At 42.7% G+C, this 20,650-nt stretch overlaps 1 protein-coding gene across 1 annotated transcript; it reads right to left on the bottom strand.

Moving 5' to 3' along the window:
- Positions 1 to 4,648: 4,648 nt before the first annotated feature.
- Positions 4,649 to 20,639, bottom strand: EAF1 (ELL associated factor 1). Its single transcript, XM_012766930.3, has 6 exons — positions 20,344 to 20,639; positions 17,654 to 17,748; positions 15,329 to 15,465; positions 13,162 to 13,352; positions 9,994 to 10,224; positions 4,649 to 7,963 (listed from the first exon to the last, which is right to left on the bottom strand). The coding sequence occupies exons 1-6, from the start codon at positions 20,444 to 20,446 to the stop codon at positions 7,917 to 7,919; spliced, it is 804 nt and encodes a 267-aa protein (XP_012622384.2). The 5' UTR covers positions 20,447 to 20,639; the 3' UTR covers positions 4,649 to 7,916.
- Between the last annotated feature and the right edge of the window lie 11 nt (positions 20,640 to 20,650).

The raw sequence follows: 20,650 nt of genomic DNA, 5'->3' as shown, positions 1-20,650 counted from the left end.
TTGCAAAGCAGTAAAAAAGAGCAGTGGAGCCAGGAGCAGTGGTGTGTACTTATAGTCCTAGCTACTTGGGAGGCTGAGGCAGGAAGATCACTTGAGGCCAGAAGTTTGAGGCTGCAGTGTGCTAGGATCTCGACTGTGAATAGCCACTGCATTCCAGCCTGGGCATCATAGTAAGACTCCATCTCTAAAAACAAACAAAGAAAAGTAGCAGTGGTTCTCACACTCTGCATAAGAGCCCCTCTGACACACACCACCAGGTTACTGACCTGTAGTAGGGAGAGCAAACACCCAAAGAACAATGGGCATTTTATCGAACCAAGAAAGACAAGATTCTGATAGGATCTGGGAAGGGATGGGGTTTCAGGAGAATGGGAATGGAGTGGTGATGAGAGGCTCAAAGTAAAGCAGGCCGTGCATAAGGGGACCACACAGGCCCAAGCTGTGTGGGGGACCAGGTCCGGATCCCTCAGAGCCTTGGAGCTAGATATATATTTTCGTGCCTGAAAAACCAGCAGAAATTCTGCATCTAGGTTGGAAATTGAAACTTGCTTCTGGGTGTCAGAGTGACTCCCGAGGCCCAGATCTTCCAGGCAAGAGTGGATTATTCCATTCTTACAGGATCTTTCAAACTGCAAAGTTTTGACAGCCTCTGACTTCAGTCGCCAAGTTTTGTGGGACTTTTTTTCAGGTGGAGAGAGTCACAAAGAAAGGCTGGGGATGTCATTGAAAAGAAAGCAGCACTCACTCAAAGAAAAGAGTGATTATGACACTTTGCAACTACAGTGGTGACCTTGGGAGAAATACTGCTTTCCGTTTGCAGCGGGTGTTCTGGGCGTCAGCCAAGGCAGTGTGACGCATGGCGGGGACACAGGGCTGACTTTTACTCAGTCTGGACCCATTTTCTCACTCTTTCAGTTGGGCTGGTTTGGATGCTTGCACCAGTAACAGAGGCCCGTGCTTTGCTCAACTGCCACCCAAGGATCCAGCCTGTCCCTGGGGTTCTCTGGGCCAGCCCAGAAGCTCCCACCATCACCAGGGAAGTGTGGGATGGGGATTGGCCCCAGGCCTCTATGTACCTGCAAAGCTATTTCAGTAATAAATTTGTAAGCAAAGTAAGGTTTTCGAAGGAAGCTTGGTCACCAGACACTTAGGAACTAGTGCTGAAGGTAGCAGGACAAAAAGTTTCTGAGTGTCTCCTGGCAAAGACACATAGGGTGTGCGTCACTCTGTTGGGGCATGGAGGACATGAATGGATCAAATTGCTCTAGAGCTCATTACCATGAACGGGCCGACCTGTGCCCCAGTGATGGCTTCACTGGAGTGGTCCAGTCCCATCCCTCCCCGCAGTAGACTGAGCCAATTAAAATTCTCAGTGAAACTCAGTTCTTCCACTTGTGCAGTGACAATCAGCTCACAGATCAAGGACAATGGTAATTCACCAAGGAGATTGCTGCACTGAAGCACCCACTATTACCAACCCTAGGCCCAGAGGTTCTGGAAGGATGGTTTATTCTCCTGCATCCTCCTTTGCAACCATTCTGAGAGTTGCAAATCACAGGAGTGGTGGGTGGGCTAAGGACTCCCGGCTCCCACCTCATCCAATTCTGCCTGAGGAAACAGTGAAAGAACTCACATTGCCTTCATCTGGGGCTTTCTCTCTGGGGGCTAACCCTGAGGTCTTTTCTGTCGCAGACAGTTGGCATTTAGAGTCAGACCATTCCACAAGCAACACAACCTTAATAAAGGAAGAAATTAACTATTTCCCCTGCCCTCTGTTGCTCCTTGCCCCACCACCTACCCCTTTGTAGAACTGAAAAGGGGCCACATGTAACACTGAATTCTGCTGCAAAGACACTAGTACCTCATAAGAATTTCAGTTGGAGTTATTTTGGCCCCTGAATTTCTTCAAGGATAATGAGGAAGTAGCTTGTCTTCCCTATCCCCCAGCTCTTCTACATTTTGGTCTTTGATGTGCCAACCCATCAACAGTACTACATGCCACTGCATGTCCCACCCTCAGGTTGCCTCAACCTTTTCTCACCCAGCAGGGAAAGCTGAAGGCAGCCATCATGATCACAGATCATTCCTTGAGGCTCAGCAAGGGAGGCCGTTATGTCCTGGGGCAGTGGTTCTCAAGCTTTAGTGTTCACCAGAATCAACCTGGAGGGCTTGTCACAAAGGTTACTGGGCCCCCACCCCAGAGTTTCCAAGTTAGTAGGCTTGAGAAGTTGCATTTCTAACAACAGCCCAGAAAATGCTGATGATATTAGGTCCAGGATCACATTTTAAGAGCTACTGCTTTGGAGAGATGGTTCATCTGAGAATAATGGCAGAAAACTGGATAGAAAGAGCACAGGGAAGAAAGGTAGGGACACTGGGTGGGTGGCTTTCTGATATTCTTCCATTCAAGCAGTATAGTCTATGCCCCCTCCTCTTGAATCCAGGTAAGTTTTAGACTGCTTTGAACAACAGAATACTATGGATATGATGCTATATGACTTCCCAGGCTAGGTTGTAAGAGGCCATGCAGCTTCTCAGAACACTCATTTTAGAAGAAGCCAGCCATTGTGGAAGAAGACCCTCTACCCTGCGATGGCCATTCTGGAGAGGCGGAGGAGGCTCTGGTTGACAGTCCCGATGAGCCTGCTTCCAGAAATCCCCACCAGAGTGCCCGCCATGTGAGTGAAGACAGCTTGGATTCTTCAGTCCAGCCCATCTGCCAGCTGAGTACCACTGAGTGACCTCAGCTGAAGCCACAAGGAGCAGACTTGCCCAGCTAAGCTCTGTCCCAATTCCTAACCAACAGATTTCATGAGATAAAATGTTGTTTTAAGCCACTAAGTTTTGGGGTAGTTTATTAGTTAACAACAGATAAGCAGAACAGTGCTCTGGTAAAACGGTAGGAGGAAAGCAAACTACACGCAGTGAATAAAGGGTGAGGGTGGGGTTGCCAAGCCAAGAGGAGCCAGGTATTAGCTTGCATTTGGCACCCTCTGCAGGAATCATGAATAGAAGTATGTCTTAACTCCTGCTGGGACTCCTATTTATCTGACCAGAGAAAATGCCAGAGCTGTGAGGGGTCTTAGAGATCACATGGTCCAATGTTCTTGACCATGGGGTATGTGGATATAGCAGATTGATTGCATTAATAGCCCCAATTCTTCCCACCTCCCTGCATCCACACCCTTTCCAATGTACTTTGCAATTCCTCCCATCAATTGGCAGAATGTAATTCTCCACCCCTTGGGCCCGTAACTTGCTTTGGCCAATGACGTGCTAGCACTTGTGATGGAAGCATTTCCTGTTTCCTCCCTCTCTTGCATATCTTTGCCACAGCATGCCCAGGCTAGGTTACTGGAGGCTGAGATACAAGTTGAACTGTCCCCACTGTGTTGGCCAAAGCCATCCTAGATCAGTTTAACCTTAGTCAACAGCCAGGACATATGAGGGAACCAGTCAAGACTAGCCAAGGCCAGTCTAAGTCACCAATCCACAGACTTGTGAGCAAAATAAATGCTTATTAAGCCATTGAGTTTTGGGATGGTTTGTTTATACCATTATAGTGGCCACAGTTAACTGAAAATAAAACTCCCTTAGGTGATGAATGTATACAGGGTTCAAGCTTAACTCTTATTTCCACCTAAGGGAATGAGCACCAGCTGCAGAATAATCAGCAGAGAATTCCTAGAAACTTAACATGTAATTTTATTCAACCCAAATTTACTGAGCACCCATTAGAAACATCACAGAGAATTAAAAAGGAATACAGTCACTGCCCACCTAGGAGTTTACAGTCTAGGAGAGGAGCCAAGACAAGGCAGACGCAAGCACTGCTGGAGCAGAAGTACAGAATGGAAGGAATGCAGATCACCCCCAGCTGAATGTCCACTGAGGGTCAGAGGTGTTTGTGTACCTGTAGTATGGCATCCCGGGTGCAGGGAATTTGGTAAACTAAAATGACTGCAGGATACCTAGGGACTCAGTTTAACCCTTACATAGTTCTCAGACCTAAAGCTAAGCCTGCTTTTCCAGATCAAGTAAAAAGCCCTCAGATGTTATGTGGCTTACCAAAGACATCCTTCACTTCTGAATTTCATACCTTTTAAAAACTGAAGTTCATCCTTCAGTTTTTTTGGTTTTTGTTTTTTTTGGAGACGGAGTCTCACTCTTGTTGCCCGGGCTAGAGTGCCATGGTGTCAGCCTAGCTCACAGCAACCTCAAACTCCTGGACTTAAGTGATCCTCCTGCCTCAGTCTCCCAAGTACCTGGGACTACAGGCATGTGCCGCCATGCTCAGCTAATTTTTTCTATATATTTTTAGTTGGCCAATTAATTTCTATTTTTGGTAGAGACGGGGTCTCACTCTTGCTCAGGTTGGTTTCGAACTCCTTAGCTCAAATGATCCGCCCTCCTCGGCCTCCCAGAGTGCTAGGATTAAAGGCACGAGCCACCATGCCTGGCCTATCCTTCAGTTTTGAATGTCACACCTTTTAAAAACTGAGGTATACTTCTCCTAATGATCATACACACCAAATTAAAAAGGAATCACTCTAGTTAGCTGATTAGACATAGCACAAAAGTCTTAAAAGAACCTATATGGCTCATTGATTGCTAGTAGGAAAATAAAAGCCACAAAGATGTTAAAATGTATTGCTGACCTTCATTTTTATTTAAATACAATGATCCTTTAAGAGAATAAACAAAAAAAACTTTACACAGCAAATATTTTACATAAATGTAAACATGCATGTCTACTTAATAATTAAGCAAAATAAACTTTTAGGCACAAAATTTTAAAAATCATTGAAGCAAATAAAACAATGAACTCAAGTGAGAAATAACAGGAGCAATAAAAACATACATTTCATAACGCTTCAATTGGTCTTCTCTTCTAACCTACTGGTTAAGGCCTGAGTTTCAGAAGTCCTACCTTCCTTGCCAAATGGAAACATCCAATTTGGCTGTACCTAATATATATCCATATAACAGACTAATTATCTTCCAAAATAATGTAATAAATACATCACTCATTCTCTCATTCATACTCTCTCTCTCTCTCTCTCTCTCTCTCTCTCACACACACACACACACACACACACTCTGCTGAACCAGCCTCTCAAATAGGGAAGTAAGGATTTTGGAATTTTCAAGTTTTCCCACCACTGATACACATACATATTAACACCTCCATAGAAAAAATGGTTCTGCTACAGAAATAAAATAGTTCGTGAGTGGCATTATTACAAATCTCTAGTTTATTTGTATTAAGTTTCCCCAAATCACATCTTTACTAAGGCTTGCCATGGCACTTCAGACACTTTAGACTTCGGTCTTTTCATCTTGCCTAAATGACCCACAGTATAGAGCAAAGAAAAGGCAATTTTAACAATTCAGCTAAAGACTTTTAAATCATGAAAATCAACATGAATATTTTCAGCTATCTCCAAATGCCTGGAATGTTTTCTCTATGTCTATCCCCTGTACTTCACTGGTTAGTTTTCTCTGCCTCCTCCCCGACCAGGCTATAAGCATCTGAATGTCTATTCCTGTGGACACACCAAGAAATAGAGATGAGAGTGATAGACTCTGCTTTTGAGGAGCCCATACCAACTCAAATTCAGGCAAGAGAAAGGTCAGTATGTACACACAGGACACTCCATGTGGTTGAAACATAAAAAGGGTCCACAAAGATGGCCCCACAGAGCCTCAGGAGTGGGGTTTGGAGGTGGAGGGGAGGAGGAGAGGCTGAGAGAAGGCACAGAGGCAGGAAGAACTAAGTCTAGTTTGGCTGGCACGAGGGTATTAAGAGAAGTCATCTGTGAGGCCAAATTCTTGATTTCCAAAAAGAAAAATTCCTTACTCTGGTGGGTACAAATAGAGGGTAGGGGACCGGAACCACCAAAGGTTTTGTGCAGAGAACAAAACTGGACCTGTGCTATAGAATAACCATCCGGTGTTGGGTAGGACAGACGCCAGGGAGGAAAGGGTCTGAAGCTCAGAAAGCTTAACTCACTGAGCCCAGTGCCACATGTAAGTATTTCCTATAGAAACAAACATCTTGGCCCAACATACCGAAAACCACAGTTCTGTCTATATAAATAAATCAAGGCTTTCAAAAAAAAAAGGGAAAGAAAAAGAGAGGCTTAAATAGATATTTTTAGTTCAAGTTCCTAAAACCTGCCCCAGGTTGAGCAAGTTAAGAGTAGTGAAACAATTCCCACATCCAGTAACAATTCAAGTCTCCCAATCATGACCTTCACCTTCCCTGAGCTGTCATTATCAATCCACTATAAATAAGTTCCTACCTGCCACTAAATCCACTGAAACGTCACAACTTCACAACAGCTGAGAACCCAGCACAGAGTACTAGTGCATAGCTATGACCTAAACTTGGGTGGAGTGGTGTGAGCGTGCTGCTGGGCACTGGCTCTGTCCCCATCTCCAGCCCACTGCGGTCACTATGTGGATGAAAATAGTCAACTCTACAAGGTACAACTCAAATAAAATCCCCCACCACAGACTCTTACCTTTCTAGGTCTGGACTACTTCCCTCCACTAGCTGGGGCGGGGGAGGCCATCTGAGTGGGGGGACTCAAAGAGGAAAAATTATTATTACTGTCTTGATGGAAATTTCTCAGAACATGTTCAAACTACAGAAATGGGCTACTCTATACTAATTACAGGACAATTTATCACACATTCATTCAATATGGAACATTTACTAGTGATCAGTTTCCTGCAACAACAAATTCATTTGGAAACTGCACACTGCAGAAGGCAATCTTGTGACTTTCTTCTAGTTGTATATAAAAAATACAAATCAGTCTGGGAGTCAGGCACAAACAGTGGTACAATAGCATGAACAGAAATCCCCTATCAAAGAATGTGTCATTTCACACTGCAGAACTCCTACCTAGATTCTGGTTTTTGGAAACTTACTGCTGGTTCATTTGTTCAGAGAGGTTCTTCACTACACCTCTCTTCTACTCTTATCTCCCCCTGCTAAGATCCACTCAATGAAGAATACTAATTATGGATCCACATGGAACCAAAAGTCCCAATTTAATTCAGTCACATGCATCAGCATAGAAGCTGCTGATTTAATCTGCTGCTCATCCAGCCTCAAGTGTTTAGGGACTGTGTGGATCTGAATTCAAGCTAGAAGTACCCAACACTTTTGTCTTTTGGAATCAAATCGAAGCTTCAATGTACATCTAAAAGTTCCATGTATAAGAAATCTCTGATTCCAACAAAAGAGATTCAAGAGAGAGAAAAGCCCGGGAAAGGGCAGGCAGTACACAGGAGACTGCCATAGCTGGCTGTGTGCTTCCTTTTCCTAGTCTGTAAATGGGGGGTTGAGCTAGCCAGGTCTCCTGGTTCCTAACCAGCTGACACACAAGCACTCAGTCTTGAAATCCATTTCTACCCAGGCTTATTAGGCTGGGTCAGATAACTTCCTTACCACTTTGTGTCAACAATTTAAAGTGGTTTTAACATATTTTGGTGATGTAATTTGAGGTTTACCCCTCTCTCCTATCCCCTCAAAGACTGTTTCATTTCACTGGTGCAAACCACTTAGCCAAACTGACTGGCCTGGTGAAGACATAGCCTTTGGGTAACCTAGACCAGGGCACATTTGTCTATTTCTCATTAACAATGTTAACTAAATAGAAATGTAATTCTGTTAGTTCTTCTATAGATCTACTTTGAAACATGAGATTGTTCAAAAATTACATGAGAAAATCACCCATCACCACTAAGTTAAAGGTTTGAATATCTGAGAGCTCCAGAGCCTCAAACTCCTACTACAGTCACTGATTCATAACATTTTCCTCTTGGCAATGGACTCCATGCTAAAGTAGCCCGGTCTTGTAGCATGTTTGTGCACCAAAAAGTCGATTTTGAAAGATCCAGTGCTAGTCATCACTGTCACTGCCAGACTCACTCAACTGCAAGTCATTTCCTGCAAAAAAAAAAAAAAGAATAAAACCAAAAGTACAGGATTTAAAAATGACTTCCTCTCCATTTTTTGGTTGACTGCCTTGGCTATCACACTACAGTAAAATCTTGCTAATTCAACTTAATTAGGGAGAAAAGTCAATTTAGCTCAGTGAAAAAAAACACTGGTATAATCAACATTTTAAAAGAGATGCTATGTTAGGTATCTGCAAAGCACAGCAATACTGATTAGGATGGAGCAAGGGAAGAGTAGGCTAGAAAGCTTTTAAATGTGTTAGTAAGTAGCAAGAAAATATTTATAAATAACTGATTCACCATTTGGTAGAACTGTTCACATTAAGTTGCTTTATAAAAGCTAAGAAAACACCAAGTTAAGCTTCTTGTTAAGGAAGCTGAACACTGCTAACAACAATAATATACTAATGCAATACTCCCTCTGTACACCTCTGTCCAGAATACACGTTATTTTAAACCTCAAATCTGAATTTAAGAGTTTTACAAAACCCCAGATTCCTGTTTAGTGTGCAGAATTTAGGAGTAAAAGATTTTTTTTTTTTTTTTTTGAGACAGAGTCTCACTTTGTTGCCCGGGCTAGAGTGAGTGCCGTGGCGTCAGCCTAGCTCACAGCAACCTCAATCTCCTGGGCTCGAGTGATCCTTCTGCCTCAGCCTCCCGGGTAGCTGGGACTACAGGCATGCGCCACCATGCCCGGCTAATTTTTTATATATATATCAGTTGGCCAATTAATTCCTTTCTATTTATAGTAGAGACGGGGTCTCGCTCAGGCTGGTTTTGAACTCCTGACCTTGAGCAATCCGCCCGCCTCCGCCTCCCAAGAGCTAGGATTACAGGCGTGAGCCACAGCGCCCGGCCAGGAGTAAAAGATTTTAAGTACTCAACCTTTCAATCTAATATAATAGAAATACATACAACAGAGCCCCAGGTGATACCATTTGGATTAAAAAACAAAAGTGAACTTCTGTATTTCTGGATTGCTAATCTCCAGGCTAGCTCTTCTCAAAGTCTGTTCTGAGGACTCTGGAGTCCCTGAGACTTTTTCATGGGGTCTGACCCCAAGGTCCTTCCTTTTCTAACTACCTGTGCAATAACATTTTCTTTACACACTTCAACCTATGTTGAAGACAGGACACATATGGCAATGTCTTCAGACATTTTTGGTTGTAGAGTGTGTGTTGGGGGCAGTGGTAATGGGGGAATGGTACCAGCATCTATTGAGCAGAGGTCAGGGATGCTCTTAAACATCCTACCATGCACAGGATAGCCCCCACAACAAAGATACTTCCAGCCCAAAATGTCCAGAGTGCCAAGGTTAAGATTATCTTTGCTTGGTCCACAATAGTAGAGTTAACTAGGTTAGCTTCCCCACTGTTGTCTCCAGATCTTCCAATATCCTCAAAAGGAGGTGTACCAGGAGAGAACATTCATCAGGCTCCCAGAAAGAGAAAAAGCATAGAAAATCAGCCCTCTCCCCACCTCTAAATCAAAGAAATTTTTGTTCTCGTTTTCCTGTTTTACTTTAGTTATCAACTACATTAAAAGCCACCAGATGTTACAATACCATTTCTTTCCCTCTTGCCAGAGGTTAATAGGTCTCCAAATATATCCTAATAGCAAAGGTTCCCAAGTCTGTGAGCTATAGCACACCACACTGAGGAGACAGCGGATTCTTTTCTATGAAAGACCTGGAGGCAGGGAGTACTGTGGTGGCAGGTGGGTCCCCTACGCCTATATATAAGCAAAAGCAAAGAGCCTACCTGTTCATGTTCTAGCATTTTCCAAAATTCACAAAACTCAATGTGTGTCAGTGGGGAATGGGAAAGAAGGAGAACAGATTTTGAGTCTTGTGCTTCCCTTTTCTAATGTTATGTAACTCACTCCTTTCTGCTCCAGATTATCTTTGCCAAGATCCTTTCCTAGGCCCTAAATGTCTTTAGGTTTACGGGTTCTGCTGTGAGATAAATAGAAGCTGCATCAATAGCCCTCTCTCAGCCATGAGAGGGAGAGCACACTTACTGAGGGTGTTCATGAGCTGGTTGCTTCCTTGTGGCCGGCTGGTTCCATTGGCAATGGCAGGCCTGCTGTTGTAGGGTTGCTGGTGTGAAGGCTGTGGAGAGGCTGGGCCATTGTCCTCGCCTCCACTGCTGGAGCTATCGTCATCACTTCCCGAGGAGCTCTCAGAGTCTGAGGAGCTGCTCCCACTGCTGCTGCTCATCTGTTCAATAACGTCGACTTCGGCTCTCAGTTCTGGAATAAATGACGTGATATGGGTCAGCACAGCACCCATTCCCATGGCAGTGCACTGAAGCTTCTATAAATAGTAAATCAGCAAAACCAAAAGAATTAACAATATTTTACAAACTAAAAAATATATGTATAAAAAATTAGCCGGGCATGGTGGTGCATGCCTGTAGTCCCAGCTACTTGGGAGGCTGAGGCAGGAAGATCGCTTGAGCCCAGGAGTTTGAGGTTGCTATGAGTTAGGCTGACACCATGGCACTCTAGCCAGGACAACAGAGTTGAGACTCTGTCTCAAAAAGAAAAAAAATAAATAAAAATATTTTAAACAAAGCCCTACTTCTCAATTCATTAAAAAACACACAAACAAAATTAACAACACCAAAACAAACAAACCTGTTTATAGAGAGACAATGAAACCACTAAATGCACCCAAAATAAAAAGCAAACTGTTTCAGGATAATGACTATTCTGTATAAGAAATGATTTAAGTCTATTTTACCTTTATCTACTAAAAAAAAAAAAACAAAAAAAAACCCCACACAACAACAAAAAAGACTGTGAATTATGGGATAAAACCATAATTCCCAAATAAGGGAAATATTATGCTAAAAGTCTGAAAAATACTTAACTAGGAGTTGGAGGGTCTGAATGCTTTTTTTGGATCTTCCTCTAACCAGCAGTGAGACTTAGGTGGAAGTCAATGAATATTCCAAGTCACTCTGGAAAAATTAAGGCCAGATAGCCTCTGAGGTCCTTTCCAGCTAAGAAAAATGGTGGAACAACATTCCTCCTCTCCACTCTACGAATACCTGACTGACAGCCATGCCTTTTTTTTTTTTGAGACAGAGTCTCAATTTGTTGCCCAGGCTAGAGTGAGTGCCCTGGCGTCAGCCTAGCTCACAGCAACCTCAAACTCCTGGGCTCAAGTAATCATGCTGCCTCAGCCTCCCGAGCAGCTGGGACTACAGGCATGCGCTACCATGCCCAGCTAATTTTTTCTATATATATTAGTTGGCCAATTAATTTATTTCTATTTACAGTAGAGACAGGGTCTCGCTCTTTCTCAGGCTGATTTCGAACTCCTGACCTCGAGCAATCTGCCCGCCTTGGCCTCCCAGAGTGCTAGGATTACAGGCGTGAGCCACCCCGCCCAGCCAGCCATGCCTTTTTGACAGACATTAAGTAGGGAAGAAAAAACATTTTACCTAGCCATTTCAAAGTCACTGAATACATCAAGGATACATCATCATAGTATGTATAGAAAGATGCCAGGTTTTCCTGTCCAAACACACCAGGTGACCTTAAATGGCTATGGCTCCTTTAAGCATACATAACTGGCAACAACCAAGCACTCATGATCTCATTCCTATTTAACTTGAGCAGAAACTTCCATAACAGCATTCTAATAATCACGAGGAAAAAAAAATCAAGACAGGTCGGGCGCGGTGGCTCACGCCTGTAATCCTAGCACTCTGGGAGGCCGAGGCGGGCGGATTGCTCGAGGTCAGGAGTTCAAAACCAGCCTGAGCAAGACCCCGTCTCTACCAAAATATAGAAAGAAATTAATTGACTAACTAAAAATATATATACAAAAAAAAATTAGCCGGGCATGGTGGCGCATGCCTGTAGTCCCAGCTACTAGGGAGGCTGAGGCAGTAGGATTGCTGAGCCCAGGAGATTGAGGTTGCTGTGAGCCAGGCTGACGCCACGGCACTCACTCTAGCCTGGGCAAGAAAGTGAGACTCTGTCTCAAAAATAAAAAAAAATAAAAAAAATAAAAAAAAAAATCAAGACACGTACAGCTGTGCACAGAGTGATTTCATTTGCTAAAAGGCAGCCTCTCTATAGGGTGGAACAGGCAAACTTCCCACTCTTTATATTTCCCTATCTATTATTATTACAGATTTAATTTTGCTTCATAAAACTTACAGATATGAAATATGCCGCTTAGCCTCATAACTTATAAGACTCCAGAGGACTAAAACCCATCCATTGTATGGGGGAGAAAGACAAAGTAAATGCCTTTGTCTCAGGTTTGCAATGGAGAGAGCCAACCCAGACTTTGAGTCTTTCTAGACCAGTATCCATTTCCACTGGTCCTCGTGGCCTTGTTCATATTTATACACTTTGCATCAGCACAAAACATTTGGTCATGGTATTTTAAATAGCCCTCTAATCTATTCTTTTTTTATTACCTCATATTATGGGAGTACAAATATTGTTAGGATTACATATCTTGTCCCTGCCCCCCTTCCCACACCCCGCTATGCCAGAGCTTCAAGTGTGTCCAGCCTCCAGGTGCTGCGCACCGCACCCACCGTGTAAATACATACCCTTCCCTTCCTCCCCCCTTCCACCTGCCCACCTCCCGATTACAGCCTTTAATTTTTTTTAAAACAGACAGGATCTTGCTGTGTTGCCCAGGTTAGAGTACAGTTTATTCATAAGCATGACAGTACACCAATGCCTCAAACACCTGGCCTGAAGAGATCCTCCTGCCTCAACCTCCCAAATAGTTGGGACTATAGGTGTGCACCACCACACCTGGCCCCTCTAATCCAGACACTATATTAATATACAGCTCAGAAACATTGCTACATTTGGTTTTCACTCCCAACACCTAGAATCCTTTCTTTCTCCAAAGCCTTAGAAGCATGCCATATGGAGCTTTAGATGGCAGTCACGCTTGTTACCCTGGACCTCTAAGCAGAATGCTACCAAAATAGCCACAATTCAAGTCACTATTCAAGGACTCGCCCTTGTCAAATGAGATAAGTGGCAGAAGCCCCTATCCTTACCACCTCTGGAACAGTGAGCTGTACAGAAATTTTTTTGATGGCAGTGAATGTTCCCGCCACGTCAATACAGCAGCCTTGTGATCTCTAAAAGAACATCAACGCTCTACTCCAAGTTGCTACCATGGCTCCAAAAAATGTTCTCTACCTCTTTTGATATCATCCAACTGAGGTTCAGGTGAGGGGTTATCTTTTACGGGAGAAGTTTTGGGTCCCACTGGAGGCTTCATTGGAGCTCTGAATGGCATAGGTGGTGGAGGTGGTGGTGGCTGTGACGGCTGTGGGGTTCGAGTAGGCTGCTGTTCCATTCGGGCCTGGATTTTACTGCTCCCCTCAGCTCTGAAAGGACATACAGACACTAAATCAGAGGGGAAAAAACAGCGGTTCTCAAATCTGTCCAGGTGATCAAGCACCCAGAAGTCTCTGCAGAATCCCATGCTCTTTCCAGACCACTGAAAAATATTGATATTTATAATTTTATTATATGAACGACTCATTCAACATCACAATGTCTACTGCGTTCCAGCACTGTATTATGCACCAGGGATACAGGGATGAATAAAACAGACTCACTGCCCTCAAGGAGCTCACATTTTATAGCAAGAAGGAGATAAAATAGATATAAGATATAATGTGATTATGAGAATCCGTTTTACTAGTAGAAAATAGTTATGCATCACTTAACAATGGTATGTTCTAAATGTATTGCCAGGTGATTTCATCATCATACGAACATCATGAAGTGTACTTACACAAACCTAGATAGTATATATATTTTTATTTATATAAATTTTTTCATATGGAAAACCCGATGTCCCAGCACCATTAATAATATCAGTCATTTCCCCTACTTGATCTGCAATACCAGTATCAAGTGTCATATATCAGGTTTCCATATATGCTCCATTATAATCTAATGGGACCACTGTTGTATATGCAGCCTGTCATTGACCAAAACATCATTATGCAGTACATGACTGTGTGACTACTTCACTGTGTGCAATATGAATTACAATCATGAGTGCATGGGTTCCTAAACAAACTAGCTCTTAAAATACTGGCCAACTTGTGAATTTTTCCATTATCTATATACTGCTTGCTCATTTCATCACATGCCAGCTCTTGTTGGCAGACAAGCAGAGTTCCACCCCAAACTGAGAAAATTCTTTCCATTAATAACTTCTCTTGTAAATGAACTAGCCGAGTACTTCTCAAACTTTAGCATATGTACTAATTGCCTGGGGAACTCTGCAGATTCAGACCTAGTAGGTCTTGAGATGTTGCATGTCTAACGAGTACCCATGTGATACGATGCTGCTAGTCCCCACTTTACACTGAGTCGTAAAGAAATATACCACAACCACCAGACATTGGAGGGTAACTGCAGCACCTGGTTCACTGTACACAATGAACACAAATAGGAGCAGAATAGGAGCAAGGGCTCTAGAGCAAGGGCTCTGCAGCACACCCTGCCTGGGCTAGTTCTCAGCTCTAGCACTCAAATTTGGGTAAGTCACAATCTCTCTAATCCTCAGTCTCCTTATCTGTTTTGTTTTTTTTTTTTTTTCAGGATAATAATAGCACCTATAAATTACTCATAAAGATTAGATAAGATAATGTACACAAAGCATCTAGCACAGTGCCAAGCACATAACCCCTCAATAAATCGAAGCTATTTTTTGTGGAATGAGTGAATGAAGAAAAATGGCTTGAGAAAGCATGAACAGAAAAACATCAGGCTGTGAGGCTCTCTTTAAAATTTAATTACTATAATAATTACTATATTACAATGTAACAAATAGAACCACCTGGTTACTTCTATTAATAGAATTAATTTTGACTTTCAAATAAACTCTAACTGGCTTCATATTAGATTATGTATTACCTGGGTGAAGGAGTTCACTATTTTAAAAAATAGGCAGTTTTGGTACTATAATGACCTCAAATGTACCTTGTAAAAAAATTAATGTTTAGCCTTAATAAAGAATATGTTTAATTATTATTTCATAATTATAAATGTATAAATTAAAATGTTATCCCTTAGGTGGTATTATATCAACAATCATAAGATTAACAAAATTGGCTTAAAGTACATCCCTTTAGCCAATGGCTCCCACACTTTAGGTCTTAAAATACTTCATTTTATTTTATTTGAGAAGATATATTTTATTGATTTGTCTGAGAAGACACATGTGCAGTTAAGATTATCAATAGAACACTATGAGCAAGCAGATGCTCACAACCTTCTAAAAACTTAATAGGTAACACAAAGGTTTAGAAATATGATATAAATCTGTATCTGGTTATTTACATACCTTGTTTTCTTCACCTGAATGCTACTACTGAGTTTTTCCAGCACATATTCACCAGTGTCATGATTAATAATAAGCACACAGTCTTTCTGGTAAGGCCGTTTGTTTCCCTTGAACACAGTCATTGGTGGTGTGGATCCCTATTTGCCACAAAAGTATAAGATGATCAAACTAAACAGTTATAAATAACAAAACTGAATTTATAGATGACTTTATGTGATAAAATCTTTTATCAAAGCCACTCAAAATGAACAGAATGAACTGATTTCTATGTTAACTCCTTCTGAGTTCCCAGGCAAAAATAAAAGAGATATAATAATACAGAAAAAATCTGTGACTGTGCAACCGATTCTAAGTAATTAAGAAAAGTAGTGTAAAAATTTTAAATTACTGTACATGTTTCTAAGGGATTGGGGAAACATTACAAATAATGGTAAAGTACAAACTTAGAAAAATAAATTAACTATTACTTGCATTACACTAAGTAGAACTATCACTTTGCACAGTAAAACAAGAGAGCAATCTTGTTTTCGTTTTCTTTCATATTTCTTTGTAACTGAAGAGTCCGGGGCTTCCCTCTCTTATAGCAAGTAACCAACAGAGGCCACTCCAAGGGCAGGTTGTCTCCTGGTTAGCTCAGAGTAGTGATCATGCCACTCACCTGCCTAAGCCCTTCTATCACTCCTCTGTTGCTCTCAGGCCACGGGATAAAATTTTAGGCCAGCTATCTGACCTTGCACCACCTGGTTCTTCCCTGGCTCTCCAGCCTCACCCTGTACCATGAGCCTCTGGGCTCCGTGTGTTTCAAGAGCAGATGATAACTGGCTTCTCTCCTCCTCGAGATCTTCCCTGCCTCAGGGCTTTAATAAGGCTTCTGCCTGCTTTGTCTTACCCCTTTCTCTTTAATTTACTCAATCTCCAGATCTGCTCAAAGGTTACTTCCTTAAGGGAAGTCTTCCCTGATTATTGAGAATAAATGCTGTATTTTCTTTTTTTTTTTCCAAGACAAGGTCTCACTCTGTCAACTAGGCTGCAGTGCAGTGGTGTCATCATAGCTCACTGCAACCCCCAATTCCTGGGCTCAAGCAATCCTTCTGCCTCAACCTCCCAAGTAGCTGGGGACTACAGGAGAGCACCACTGCACCCAGCAAATTTTTCTATTTCTGGTAGAGGGGGGTCTCACTCTTGCTCAGGCTGGTCTTAAACTTTTGAGCTCAAACGATCCTCCCACCTCAGCCTCTGAGAGTGCTAGGATTACAGGCATGAGCTACCATGCCAAGCCTATATTTTCTTATATTTACTTAAACTCCAAACCATAAGGTCCACAAAGGCAAGAAAATATGCTTGTTTTGTTTGAGAGTGTATTCTTAGTGCCTAGTAATGGGCCAACAACACGGTAAGCATTCAATTAATATTTGCTGAATATAGGATTTAATGCCTTGCTTAGAATCAAAACTGCTTGGCTCTTTGACTTCTTATTCATACAATAAAAATTTAGAATTGGAAGGGACTTTGGGGACCATTTATCTAACTCTTTCATTTTCCATTTAGGAAACTAAGGTCCAAAGGGAGATGATGTAACCTGCCAAAAGCAACAAGTAATGAAGTAGCAGTTTGAACAGGCAGACAATTTTTCCTCAGCACAAAGGTTTCCAGGTCTTTGTGTCCAGAGCCTTTTCATTCTGTCATCAGCTACCAAGAACGTATTATGTTCCTGGACAGGGCTGTGACATGCAATGACACATGTTCATTAAGAACATCATGTAACCCTTTGGGCTTTGTGATCAGTGCTGCCTTGGGCAGGGCTTCACAGAAGTCTTTCTTTGTAAGGTTTTTCAATACAGCTTTTAACTAAGTTCTTCATCCCTATATTAGCTGAATGCTCCAAACCTCTGGTTCCTGCCTGAGACTAACAGCATGCACTTGACCCCTTGCCAGATAGAAAGACATCCATCCTGCTCTCACTTGTCTTAATTCCTGGCTAGGTTGTTCCACACTCCAAAGCTACTATACCTATATAAACAGCAGGGCACCTAAGGCTTTTCTCTTTGGAGTTACTTAGGAGAAAAAAGTGTCCAGACAGGAACCTTGTCTACTGCGTAGCAAATGGAGGAAAGGGGAAGTTGGGAAAAATGGCAAAGAATCATTTTTAATGAACCACTTGAGTAGCATGAATTCTGCCCCCCTCTACCACTTAGAATTCCATTTTTCCCAACGTTGGTACTTTAGAAATCTAGACATTTTTAAACAGTAGGAAGTTTAAATTGCAGTAACAAAATATGAGAATTCACTATGATCCTATATTTTTAAAAAACGAAATAAACTTACAGGGATATGTGGCAGTGTAATTGTGACTTCATCTCCTTTGCCAACCTGAAGCTCTCCTTCACAGGAAGTGTCTATAGATGCTGGCTTAAAATCATCTAATGGGAAAGGATAACAACATTTAACCACCAGGTTACTTATAATAGGGTTCTTTCGGTATTTTCATTTAAGAATTAAACTTTTGGACTGGGCACGGTGGCTCACACCTGTAATCCTAGCACTCTGGGAGGCCCAGGCCTGTGGATCACTCAAGGTCAGGAGTTCGAAACCAGCCTGAGCAAGAGTAAGACCCTGTCTCTACTAAAAATAGAAAGAAATTAATTGGCCAACTAAAAATACATAGAAAAAGTTAGCTGGACATGGTGGACATGCCTGTAGCCCAGCTACTCGGGAGGCTAAGGCAGCAGGATCGCTTGAGCCCAGGAATTTGAGATTGCCGTGAGCTAAGCTGACACCACAGCACTCTAGCCGGGCAAGAGTGAGACTCTCTCAAAAAAATAAATAAATAAAAAATAATTAAGCTTTTATTACTCAAATAAATGGAAAATAAAAATGATTTCAGGGGGAGGGGGGCATGGGCAATATATGTAACCTTAACATTTGTACCCCTATAATATGCTGATATAAAAAAAAATGATTTCAAATTCTTCTTCTTTTTTTTTTTTTGAGACACAGTCTCTCTCTGTTGCCCAGGCTAAAGTGCCATGGCGTCAGCCTAGCTCACAGCAACCTCAAGAGATCCTGCTGCCTCAGCCTCCCAAGTAGCTAGAACTACAGGCATGAACCACCATGCCCAGCTAACTTTTTCTATTTTTAGTTGCCCAGCTAATTTCTTTCTATTTTTTAGTAGAGACAGGATCTTGCTCTCGCCGAGGCTGGTCTTGAACCCCTGACCTCAAGCAATCCTCCTGCTTCTGCCTCCCAGAGTGCTAGGATTATAGGAGTGAGCCACCACACCAGGCCAATTCAGAATTCTTAAAAACTATTTCATTATAGAAAACTTCACATATGCAAACATAGACTAGACAGTGAACCCTGGTGTACCATCATCCAGCTTCAATTATTACCAACTCAGGGATGATCTTGTTTCATCTACCACATATTTTTCCTCTGACCCCCGACTAGTTTATTCTGGAGGGGAAAAAGGTAGAATTTACATACCATTTTATTAAACAAAGATAATAAAAGAGATAGATGAAAATTAATGCCTCATTATCCATAACATGTTTTATTAGAGTTGTGAGGACCACAAGCATATGAAAAAGAGCATATGAAAAAGATTCTGTGATTGTAAAACCTATATGAATATAAAAGGCCACAGCCTCATAAAAGCTGATTTCATTTTGCATAAAAAATGTTAAAATTAGGATTTGCCACGTTTCCAAACACAGATCACAGCTTTAACAAAGGTGCTTCTGTAGATGTTCAGAGCAGACAACCGAACTGTATCTCTAAAGGTTATCCTGCTCAAGTTTCTGAACTGCAGTTAGAGCACAACATCAATGGCCATCTTCCTTCACATTAACACACACCGGCCTCAAACTACAGGTCGTGTGCATACACAAATGATCTCATTTAAATTCCATATTCCCATTCACTACAGGAAAACAGCAACTTAACAAACTACTCAGGAAAAGATGTTCTTATCATATTCCCAGTATTGTCTCTCTGAAAAAGCTGGATCTGCTGTCAATAGGAAGCGCAGTAATGGCACAGCAAATGATCACACAAAGCTGGAACTTCATTATCTAACACACCCTCTTCATATAAGTTGAGTCACATCTATTATTACCTCCTCTGACAAAAACAAGTCTTAACCAGTGTTAGTGCTACGGGAAACCAAAAGGCTGTGAATCATGGAGGGATGCTCAGTCAGCCAATTCCTAACAACCAAATCTTCACCCAGGGCATAGAGTGGAAGTGTACTGTCTAAACAGAGTCTATAATCATGTGGAAAAAGGTTCAGCATAATGACTATTTCGACATTCCTTATGCCTGCTCTCTTCTTCCAAACATAGATCAAGCTTTAACCTATCCCCGGCTCACAAATTCTAATTTTATTCTTTACCCACAAGGGACTTGGTCCTGGGGAAAAGTCAGAGTGGTACAGGTGACTTCAAAAGACATCGAAGTAAAACGAGGCACGGGAAGGAGGCAGAGGAAGACTGACGCGGCGCAGAGAGAATGAAAATTCTTTGGCTGTAGAGGGGACAAAGCGCAGTATCAGCGTGTCCCGGACTAAGACCAAGATGGAAAGACGAGAAAAGCAGGGAAGAGAATGCATCAGGAGAGAACAGATTAGGCTCATAGCAAACGGGAAGAGTCTATTACATGTGGAGAACCCTGATGGGGTAATCAGAAAGGGGAGGGTGGATCGTGGAAGAAGACCTGGACCCTGAGAAGAGAGAGTGGTTTGTCTTAAGATCTGGGGGGAGAATGGAAATGGAAAAGGGCCAATGACTTTTGGAATTATGAGGTAGAAGAATAGTTGAGAGTGACGAAGGTTTGGGAGGACTGATCTGTTAAAAGAAGGAACAGACAGAAGTCCCGGAGAATCTGGGTAAGAAAAGAGGGAAACTAACGTTGGCAGGGAGTTCCCTGGACTTTGGAGGACAGAGGAAAGAAAGAAAGGAGTCGAGGTTGGCATGTGGCGGCTGGAGCTGCCGAAGGGACACGCGGGAGCATTGACTTACAGCGAATGGTGTGGAAGGAGGCCCGCGGCCGCTTCTCGAAGCTCTCCCCGAGCCGCAGACAATGTTCCTCGCGGTCCAGCAGCGGGTTCGCGGTCCCGTTCATGGCCGCGCACGGGCCTAGCGCCGAGAGCGGCGCTCTCCTGGCGCGGCCGCAGCCCAGGCTTCCGGCGCCGGCGTGTGGGAGGACGGTGCTCCCGGGACACCACTCCGGAGCGCACCGCGAGCCCAGCCGGCACCCAACCAGTGCCGGAAGCAAGTCTTCTCCTCGGCGTCTGGGTTGGGGGAGACTCTGAGGATGCAAGGCCGC

The sequence above is a fragment of the Microcebus murinus genome, chromosome 1, assembly GCF_040939455.1.
Source record: "Microcebus murinus isolate Inina chromosome 1, M.murinus_Inina_mat1.0, whole genome shotgun sequence".
Taxonomy (NCBI): Eukaryota; Metazoa; Chordata; class Mammalia; order Primates; family Cheirogaleidae; genus Microcebus; species Microcebus murinus.
This window is presented reverse-complemented; position numbering and strand designations above follow the sequence as displayed.